Source organism: Trifolium pratense, linkage group LG7, assembly GCF_020283565.1.
Source record: "Trifolium pratense cultivar HEN17-A07 linkage group LG7, ARS_RC_1.1, whole genome shotgun sequence".
NCBI classification, from domain to species: Eukaryota; Viridiplantae; Streptophyta; class Magnoliopsida; order Fabales; family Fabaceae; genus Trifolium; species Trifolium pratense.
In genome coordinates, this window is record NC_060065.1 from 54,643,186 (window position 1) to 54,654,488 (window position 11,303).

Consider the following 11,303-nt stretch of genomic DNA (forward strand, 5'->3'; position numbering starts at 1 on the left):
TTTGAGAACCCTTACATTATGTTGTGGTGGCATCTTTTTATTCATTCTTAGCTTGTCAAAGGGATGTGATTTTGCTCGTGAGGGAAATGATATTATCCGTGCAGCTGGCAAATAGAGTCCTTAATTAGCCGCTGCTTGTGAAGTCTGGAAGGAGATCAAATTTGAATTCCCAACAATGGATACTTTGGAATCCAGTAATTATCATTCGTTCTATTAATTGCCATAAAATAGCAGATTTTTAACTCATAAGCAAATCTAGTGTTTAGTCTCATAAGTCCTAGCTCAACTGGTAAAAATATTGAAATTATTAGGCAGAACGTCGTGACCCGGGTTCGAACCCGGGATGTCACAATTATATGTGAGTTTTAATCTTAGACAAAAAAAAAAACTCTAGTGTTTAAGGTTATATTTTTTCTAATCTGCATTAATTCTTTATTGAGCTATGCTAAATGGTACGAAGGATGATTTAACGAAAGGCAAGAAATGTTAATCTGTAATGTTATAATTGGTGGTCAAATAATCAGTTTCGGTTTTTACGGAAATCAGGGGGGTGTGGGTGCTAAAGTCATGAACTTCTTTATTTTCGTTTTTTATTCTTCCGTACAAACTAGTATTTTCCATCTTTATTTTACTTTGATAGTGAGTAGTGTTCTGTACATGATGTAATGTTTACCTATTTATTTGTTTGAATAAATCAAATACCGCATTTATGAAAAGAAATAGAATACTTATTTTATAGACATTAATCTTATCATTTTGAAAGATTAGTATGATTTGTTAATCTACTTAAAATGCATATTTTATATTAACGTCTTTAAATAAATAAGAAAACAGAAAAAGTAGAACAAAATGAAGTTGCGTCAATGTCTTTAAATGTGACATATCTTTAAATAGACTAATAAGTTAATATGTCAATAAGATTAAATTTTATCTTGAGATTTAACAATAAGATAATTTGATCGACTTGATATATAACATTTTATTTCAATTATATTTTATAATAAAATATTTAAATATGCAAAAAATAATATAGAGTAATATGCTTAAATTGCTAAAAAAAAGCTAGCTAGCAATTATATAATTTAACACAGTAAAAAATCTAATACAGAGTACTAACAAATATTATTCTTATTTAAGTTAATTGATCTGATAAGCTTCAAAAGTATTTTTAACTAAATAAATTTCTAAAAAAGTCATAGCCTTATCTATTAAAGAAAATGCTAAATAGTGGCTCATAAAACATTGCTTACAAATGAATGCTTTTTATTATACCTATACGATTCACAACTTGCATTCTATCACATTATTTGAACCCTTAAAAATGGTATTACAAACAGAGAAAAAAAAATATGTGTTATCTTATATTTTGGACCGTGCTTTGTCGATAAGCTCTCTTCTTAGAATTTTTCCTGATGCTGTTTTCGGAACAGTGTTGATGAATGTTACCCTTCGCAATCTTTTGAAAGGTGCTACCTGCAAACAAATACGAACATAAGTGACAACCGAAAAGATGCTGAGACAAGTAGGTCATGTGTGATAATTGACCAGCAGAGAAAAAGGCATCATTAGTGTAAAACATGCAAACAAGACTAGCGTTATGCTAAGAAGACCTTATGTATGAATTCTAAGACTTGGAATATAATAATTTCATGCTAATTTTAAATTTTACCTAACTGGGTTTCTTATGATTTTGTGTTAATCAATCAATAACTTCATATAATATTAAAAATACAAATCTTATTATTGCCATCTCGTCTACAATCACTTCCCTTAGTTTGGATAATATCTTCAGTTAAAGATCTCCTAATTTCATCAATGGTATTGGTCAGAGACCAAACTTGTTCATTATCTTACCTGATTAGCAATGAACTTTTTAATATCTTCCTCGGTTAGTGAACTATTGGGTGATCGTACAACATAGGCAACAGGAACCTCACCGGCTTCGGCATCAGGGAATCTACAAAACGGAAGCAACTCAACTAAGAATCCCAATTACTGACAACATAAGACGTGTTTCTTCTGTAGGTAGAATGGATAACATATGGGAAACTTACGGAATAACCACAGCATCAAGTATTTCAGGATGAGAAACAAGGAGCCCTTCAAGTTCTGCTGGTGCAACCTAAAAAGGATGAGGAAAATAGCAAACAATTCAGTCATATGACAGCCCCTGATCATAAATATTTTTTCACCAAGATTAACCAAAAAGGTTATAACCTATAAGCACATAATCACACACACAGAGCAGCATACACATTATGCTGAACTGAAGTTACACAATACTTGACTTTCAGATGCAATTACTTTTTTTTCGGATACACATGCAATAATTTATAACCAAACTAAACCTGACAGATTTCAGTTGAAATTGGCATGTGTAGTTTGTTTCGCAGTTATGTCTATCTATTATCATTAACATGACATTTGATTTACATACCTGGAAACCTTTATACTTGATCAGTTCTTTGATACGGTCAACGACAAAAAGATGGCCATCCTCATCAAAATATCCAAGATCTCCTGTATGTACCCACCCTTTGTCATCTAGTGTCAATCTTGTGGCCTGTGGATTGTTGTGATAACCTGAAAAATTTAGTAATAGTTTCAATGAATTGCATTTTGGAAAAGAGCCTATGGAATATAAATTATTGGCAAACTTAATATGAAGTAAAGAAAGGAAGCTTGACCATTCTTAAACAATTAAGAGTATAAGAAACACCATCATGTCTTCTTAAGCTATTGGGATGCATTTCCATACATAACAGAAGAAATCTCCTACCAATCACTGTTAAAAAGCAAGCCTTTATCTTCCACAAACAAAAGCTTTAGTGGTCACATATCTTCCAATGACAGAGCTTAAATTCATGATATTTGTTATGCTCTATATGCCAGTTCTATACCAGCACGAACCATATAAATGAGAAAAAGAATCATTTGACTGATGAGTACATCAGGGGCTGAGTATAACACGCATATCAGGAGCGGCGTTACAGTTTTTACGTTTTGAAAGTAAAAATGTGGAATGGAAACAAGACTGTTTAATCATTCCTTGAATCTTTCTTTCTACATCAGGAAGAAAAAGCAAAGCACTAAGCAGAACTATTGTTCAAATATCTGAGGCTTAATTTAAACAATACAATTCCTAACATTTTTGGTCAAAGGAGGGGCAGTTTCTGTCAGCAAAATTTCCCATAACTGATCAAAGATATAATTTAACACGAGAATTGTCAAAGGAGACCAAGTTAAGCTGAATCAGTTAAGAACAAAATAGGAAGAATCAAACCATACTCTAATATCATTCCTGAGATGTCCAACCTGTCTAGTCTAGGGAATTAAATTATCATTGGTAATGTGCCAAGCAAAAATACCACTTCTTATACATAAGGTGGGGATTTTATGCATAAATGATGCATTGTAGTGTACCTCGCATCATGTTAGGACCCCGCACCCATATCTCCCCAAGCTGTCCAGGAGGAAGTGGCTTCAGTGTATCTACACTGACAATTTGAGCTTCCACTCCTGCAACAAGCATTCCAGTCGAGCCAGTATGCCGAGTCCCCATCCTTGTATTCTCCACAGAAACAATTCCAGCAGTTTCAGTCATACCATAGCCCTGAAACCACAAAAACAACAAACAAGTGAGCAACACATCAATCACAAATAATTAGCTTATTTTATGATCAAACCACTTCATATCATAGTCAAAAGATATGATAGAATAGCAACTCAGTTTAAAAGAGTAAACAAACAATAAACGCAAACAACGAATAGAAAATGTTTGGTAACGAAGTTTGGCTTATTTTGCCTATGTCTGCTACAACAGAGAAGCTATAATTCCATTGTATTATCAGTGAAAGATTAGAGTTTACTATGTACAACTTAGATATTTAAACTAAAGTCCAAATAACAATATTACCTCTGACCCGTACCGCGGAACCCCACACACATAGTCGCCCCCCACAATAAACATTGCGATCGACCCCACAGACTTTTAGTTACTATGAGTCATACTCACTACTCCTTCCGGTTCAAAATGAATTTCGTTTATTAGTGTAAGGTTTTTACCCACATAGTATTAAGAAATTAAAAGAAACAAAATAGTTATTTTATCAGATTATCTTTATTAACTAATTGATGTATTTTTCACTATCATAAATGCAAAGTAAAAGTAACTTAAGCATATAAATATGACCAATGATTTATGAGAATGGAACTGAAAATTGGACTGAGGCTCTGTTTGACAATGTCAAATTTTGAGCTAATGGCTTTATAAGCTCATTTTGAAAGAAAAAAAAAGAAGACCCGTTTGGTAACCTTTTTTCTCATGAGCTTATAGCTTATTTTTACTAGCTTCTAGCTTATTTTGATAGCTAATACCATTAGCTTATAGCTTAAAGTTTATGGCTTATCATTTTTTCTTCCAATTATACCCCTGTCATCTTACTTGAAAAAAATTAAATATTAATTAAACATCTTCTCTAAATCATTTCATATCTTTTTTTTTTTGACAAATATATCATTTCATATCCAGAAGTTAGTTCAACAGTTAATTTTACCAAAAGCTACAAATTTCAATCAACTAGTTTATCCACTATAATCTATAAGCTAGCTTATCGGTTATCTGCTATATTTCCATAAAACAACAAATTAACATAAACACCAATGAATTAATTTAATAGAATGAACCTGAGAAACAACAGCATTCGGGAATCGCTTAGCACACTCTTCCATCAACTCTTTCCCAAGAGGAGCAGCCCCAGAACCAATATACTTCAAAGAAGAAAGATCATACTTATCAACCAAACCATGTTTAGCAAGAGCAAGTATAATAGGAGGCACAACCCATAATTTCGTAACCCTAAATTTCTCAATAGTTTTCAAAACCACTTCAAATTCAAATCTCTTCAACGAAACCACACAGTTTCCTCTCACAAGCTGAGAAAACGTAATCACCGCAAGCCCAAACACATGAAACATTGGAAGAACAACGAGATACACATCGTTTATATCTCCATTCAATTCATCATCCATCGAAATCATCGTTGCAGAAGCGATGAAATTCCCGTGTGTTAGAATCACTCCTTTGCTTACACCAGTCGTACCGGAGGAATACAAAAGCGCCGCCGTATCGCTCTGTTTGACGTCAATTTCCGGAAATTTAGTTTCCGATTCGCCGAGTTTCACTAACGATTCGAAACTCGTAACATTCGGTGTTAGCGTCGGTGTTGTGCCGGAGTTGAGAAAAACGGCGGGGACATTGAGGTGTTTTACTTTCTCCCATAATTCAGCGACGGTGATGATGAGCTTTGGATTTGAATCTTTTGCTTGTTTGGTGACTTCGGTGGTGGTGTAGGTAGGATTGACGGTGGAGGCGACGGCGCCGATGGAAGCGACGGCGAGGAAGAAAACAGGGTAGAGATAACTATTTGGAGCGAGGAATAAAACGACGTCGGTTTTTTTTAAACCGATGTGGATTAAAGCATGTGCGATTTTAATTGTTAGTGATTTTAATTGAGCGAAATTTAGGGTTTGGTTAGAATCAGCATCTATAAGAGCGGTTTTTGTTTGAGAAGAAGCGACTTTGTTGAATAAGTGTGTAACGAGAGAGAGGTGCGGGTTTTTTGGTAAGGTAAGGGAAGGTCTTAGAGACCTGTATATTCCATCCGAACCAAAACCTGATCTTTGCATTGGAAAAAGATTATTATGGTTTTAATCAGAAAAATGGAGAACAGAAAACAAATGGACTTGGTATTGAAGAAACAAGATTTTTTTTTCCCAGTTTGTTTTGGTGATGGTGTGTTGTTGTGTTCTGTTTTTAAGATTAAATTTTAATCTGACATAATGAGGATGAGGTGGAGAAATTGATGGATTTTTTGTTTTTATCTAATCTAATATAAAAATGTTGAAGATAATTTTTTTGTTTTTCTTGGAAATTGACAGTTGACTTTACATAATCAAATTTCATATAAAAAATATTTTTATATACATTGTAATATTTATATATATGTAATATTTTTGAAATATTTATATATTTTAAAAAATATTGATGATCATTATGTCCCGCTTTTAAGCACAAAGCGGTGGAAAAAACGTCGTATAGAATGGTTAAAATGCAATGTAGATGCAGCGTTATTTGTCGACTCGAGAAGGACAATGCTTGTTTACGTAATAGTCCTGGTGAGTTTACTGTTAGATTCACACAGTGGCAGCAGCTGGTTCTATCAACAGAGAAGAGTGAAGCATGAACATTATTTCAAGCCACGAATGAAGCTAAATATATAGGTTTTGAACGAGTCCAATTTGAAAGTGAGGTTGAAGCAGTTCGTACTAAGCGAAGAGACAATTCAGAGTTTATTTCGATTGTTAATGATATTATTCTTGTTATGTTATCTTGTGTAAACTTTGAAGTGAAGTTTATTATAGGAGACAAGTGAATTCAGTTTCTCATACTTTAGCTATGATGACTAATTTGTGGACTAATTTCCATAGATTTGAGATTATTCCTTCGTGTATTGAACTTTTGGTAATTAATGAAATGCATGTTTGGTTTAAAAAAATCTTATATTTTTGTTATAAATTTGTTGAAATTTCTCTTCTTCTTTACAATAATTTGTTAAAATCTCTTGGTAGGTTACCTATAATAAATCTTAATTATTTACAATTTTTTTTAATAATAATTACGGTGGTTTAAGCTTAAAAGAAAAAATTACACCAAAATTATCTAAGGGGTCATTATTATCAAAATATCAATTAATTAACGTTTTAATGGTATGTTTGATACGAGGGAATGAAAGATGAAAGGAATGAAAATCTTTGAATTGGGTGAAGCCTGAGCTTTGTGTTGGGGGGTACGTACAGGTGCAGTGCCATTTTTGTGATGTTAAAGGTAGGCCATATAGTGATGACAAAGATTTTGGTGCAAAATAGGTTGAAGTTGGGTATAGAATTCATGCGAGCATGTTCACAAATTGGTCCTATTAATGAGCAGGTTAAATTGGTATACTATTGTGTTTTGGAACAAAAAAAGTGAGGGATACTGGAACAGTTTTGAAGGACGTGTCCTTTAATTTGGATGGTCCTGTCTTTATCGATGGTCCCTGTTGTAATTATGTTTGGGGCTGGTTTTTAGCTGGGTTGGTGTCATGTATTCTTTATTAAAAATGTTAACTAATGCCCCAAGCCCCAAGCCCCAAGCCCCAACTCTAAGGTTTTGTTTGGATTGGTGGTATGAGATGGAATGGAGTGGTATGTGGTGGTATGAAGTGAAGTTCCATTGTTTGGATTCTTTAAAAATGAATGGAATGGAGTGGTATGTGATGGTATGGATTCCATCCCATTCCATCATTTTCTCTTATTTTTCTTCCCCTCCATTTTGGGGTGTATGGGATGGAATACAAAATGTCCAAACAATGGAATACATTTTATGCTCCATTCCATCCCGCTCCGCTCCATTCCATCTTATTCCATTCCGTTATGTACCATCAATCCAAACATAGCCTAAGGCACTAGTTTTTTTTTTTACGCAACTCTAAGGCACTAGTTAAGAAATTATATGGAGTATAAAAAATTTACTAGAATTAATATAATCTTTTTTTTTTAGCAAATATAATCTACTTTTTAAAAATAGTTAAAATATTTTTTTCAATACAGTATAAAATTTACTTTTTTTTTTATTTCTTTAACTAAAAAACAAAATTAATATCCTAAAAGTATTAGTCAACCGCATCCTGAACCATTCTTTATTGGAAAATGTTAAACAGTGTCTCCGAAACACTAGTTAAGCATATTTAATTATGACCCAATTTGATAATGAATTACATTTTTGGAATCTAAAATGGTGGTTTGTTCGATTTTTTTTTCCTTCTAAAACAGCAACATTAAATATATGTGGTGGTGGTTGGTGGTGGTCTCTCTACGATATGCCAAGCTTGACTAATTTTTTTTATGATAGCAACTTAGATAATTTAGAGGACTTAGTTTGATATATATTAAAATAATTGAAAAAAAAATGATAAATGATAAATAATTAACTCAAAAATAAAAATAATTTTTAAAAACATTTTATGGTATTTTTAATTTAAAAAAGAGTAAGCTCTTACCTTCACTCTAAAAATCAACTCGCAAACAAAACTTAAAAAGTTTGTCTTTGATTATCGTCTCTTTGAGAAATTAATAAACTAAAGACTTAATTGCAGTTTTGGTCCATTTATTTTCATCATTTTGCTAAATTGGTCCCCTTGTTTTAAAATTCGACAATTTTGGTCATAATAGCACATATTTTGTCTAAAATGTGGTGATACAACATGTTTTAAATTAACTGTATGAAGGTTTTTTCTTACAATTTTATCATTATTGGTATTTTCTCATCATCAGATCATATGACACGTCGTTTAAAACATATCACATCGTCAATTTATAGTTATAAATTATGATAGGAGGACCAAAACCGTCACATTTTAAAATAGGAGGACCAAACCTATAAAATAATGAAAATAAGGGCACCAAAACGGCAATTAAGCCTAAACTAAATATATAATTATCTCTTTATTTTATTTTTGTAAAATTTAAACACTAAATTAATATTTTATTTATGAAGCACAAACTTAATATTTTATTAGGCAAAACCAAGGCCCGGCATATATTGGGCTTATTCCAAATTACTTAGGCTAAAATATAAATAACTTGCCCAAGCAAAGACTTTGAAATTGTTTTACTTCTTATACCCTCACATTTATCCACCCCTACCCATCAAGTTTACCCATCATCACTTTTACAAAATTACAAAACCAATTTTTATGAAGATTACCGCCACTCCAAGTTTTTGTTTGTTAATATATAATTTTATGTAGTGATAAAATCTCAAATAACATGTTATTAAATATTATTATCTAGTTCTTATCCATTTTATTAACAGAATTGGATTTAGCAGAATAAGTTATACTATGACAAATAAAATTTAAATTTTAATTAAGAGAAATATTCAGATTTAGTGCCTAATAGTGTCTCGAATATGATTGTGTTAGATAGAACATGTGAAAAAAAAAAAAATGAATAACTTTTACTATTTTAGGTAGAAAGCCTTTTTTTATAAAATAATAATGAATGCACCTTAAAATTTCAAAATTTTGAAACATAGAATCCATTCCAGCAAATATAAAAATTGACTTTATTGAATTTTGACAAACTCCATTCTAACTTTGCTGAAATACAATTGATAATAAACTCAACTTTCGCTTCTCCGAGAATACTACTACCTCTAGCTTGATATAAGATGAATAAGTAGATAATAGATATATCAAAGTTCGAACTCAAGTCCTTGAGTATTACATATAATCTCTCTATCAACTGAATTATAATCACGATATGACTATACATTAATTACTCTATAAATCTAAAGTAAAATTTTTTAATGGTTAAAATTATACATCGACATGTGTAAATAGTTAATTGAATCATTCATTATAGAACAGAGTGAGTACTATGTAGTACTCCCTTCATCCCACAATGAGTGAGTCAGTTGACTGCTTCACGCATGTCAATGCATAACTTTGAAGATTAATATTTTTAATTGTATAACAATAAAAATTATAAAAAATTAATATTTTAAAAATATTCGTCGAGATGAATTCAAAATCTTATATACTAATATTTATTTTTATTTATTAGTAAATAAAAGGCTTAATAAATAAAATGGTCTCTTAAAGACATTTTTGGTTTCATATTGGTCCCTTAAAGAAAAAAAGGTCTAAATAGGTCCCTTAAAGAAAAAAAGGTCCGAATAGGTCCCTTAAAGACATATCCGTTAATCAGTTTGGTCCTATTTAGACCTCTTTTTAGGGACCAAACTGATTAACGGATATGTCTTTAAGGGACCTATTCGGACTTTTTTTCTTTAAGGGACCTATTTGGACTTTTTTTTCTTTAAGGGACCAATCTGAAACCAAAAATATCTTTAAGGGATCATTTTATTAATTAAGCCTAAATAAAATAACATCAAAACAAAATATGTGAACATTACAGTCAAACTGACTCAATCATTATAGGACCGAAGGAGTACGGTGGTATCTATTTTCCATAGAAATTAGAGTAACGTTAACACGAGTGACATTTGATATTGGCAGAAAGTTAGAGTACATTACAGGTTGTAGTAGTACTAGAACAGTTGTTTAACATATACTAATCTCAGACTGATAAGTCAGCATAATAGTTTTGATTTTGAGAGGTGCAACCAGTCCCAAGACAACAATGAATGAATGTCAGGTTCAAAACTAAGGAAATGAACCTCTCCATCTCTTTTCAGAATCAAAATTGCAGAAATCATTAGTCAATATTCTAACACCAGAGAGCTTGAAGTTGACATCAAATAAAGATTAATCTCTCTCGGAGAATTTCTAAGATATTTGCTTTGTTCTAATATATAAGACATCTTTCATAAAAGCATAAAAATTTAAAAAAATAATTTTACATTAAATTTAATTATGAATAATATACATTCTTTTTCCAAAATTCCTGTTAAGAAGTATCACATTGGTTATGAGATAATCTAAATAAATGTTTATAAAGTTGGGACAATCCTCACCCACAAGCCGATTTTGTAGGGTTGAATTAAACCCAACTCTCACTATCTCGCAACCGATGTGAAACTTCTTAACAAGTACATTTCAATTATTAAGAGACAAATAGCGATCTTTTACCTTTTTTTTTATTTGATTAGTGATATTTTGAGAAAATTGAACTAATAAAATGGAACAACAAAATTTTACAAAAATGTCTTATATATTGAAATGAATTAATGAAGCAGTACATAAGTGAGTTTTTCTTTTTAACCAATTTTTTTTTCATACGAAAGGGATCAAAAATCGAAAGGGTTCAAGATTTTTTTTTTGAAGAAGTTAAATTAGCTCACCCAAATTGACACCAAAGAGAACCGAATCTCAGACCTCAAGAGGAGCAACTCCCAGGTCCCAAGCTAATACCAATGCACCAACCCAAGTGGGTCAGGGATCTTACCACTTGGATGAATTCATTGTTGGTTAAATATATTACATTATTAGGCCATAAAAGTAATTAATATGTAATATATAATTATAACTAAAATATGGTTTTTTCTAATTTACTCTTTGATAATTTGAAAGTATTTACTCCCTCGTCCTAAAATATAAGTAAAAATTGGTCAACAAAAGTGGATGTATTTGGTTAAAATCTTTAACCAAATACATTAAGTTTCTTTGACCCACTTTTGCTTATATTTCAGGACGGAGGGAGTACTTATCAACCAATAAGAACAAGTTATATACATGTGA

General features: G+C 31.5%; 1 protein-coding gene across 1 annotated transcript; it reads right to left on the reverse strand.

The window, feature by feature from the left end:
* Window positions 1–1,246: 1,246 nt before the first annotated feature.
* Window positions 1,247–5,844, reverse strand: LOC123898427 (probable CoA ligase CCL7). Its single transcript, XM_045949372.1, has 6 exons — window positions 4,687–5,844; window positions 3,424–3,613; window positions 2,438–2,583; window positions 2,055–2,122; window positions 1,855–1,957; window positions 1,247–1,473 (listed from the first exon to the last, which is right to left on the reverse strand). Exons 1-6 carry the CDS (start codon window positions 5,686–5,688, stop codon window positions 1,360–1,362), a joined length of 1,623 nt encoding a protein of 540 aa, XP_045805328.1. The 5' UTR covers window positions 5,689–5,844; the 3' UTR covers window positions 1,247–1,359.
* Between the last annotated feature and the right edge of the window lie 5,459 nt (window positions 5,845–11,303).

Bases quoted from the DNA above. Each gene is read 5' to 3' on its own strand.
- LOC123898427 (XM_045949372.1), bottom strand. From the start codon at position 5,688: ATGCAAAGATCAGGTTTTGGTTCGGATGGAATATACAGGTCTCTAAGA. The intron at 3,614-4,686 runs GTTCATTCTATT...TTGTGGTTTCAG, and splicing joins CGAATGCTGTTGTTTCTCAG to GGCTATGGTATGACTGAAAC. The intron at 1,958-2,054 runs GTAAGTTTCCCA...TCCGTTTTGTAG, and splicing joins CTTGATGCTGTGGTTATTCC to ATTCCCTGATGCCGAAGCCG.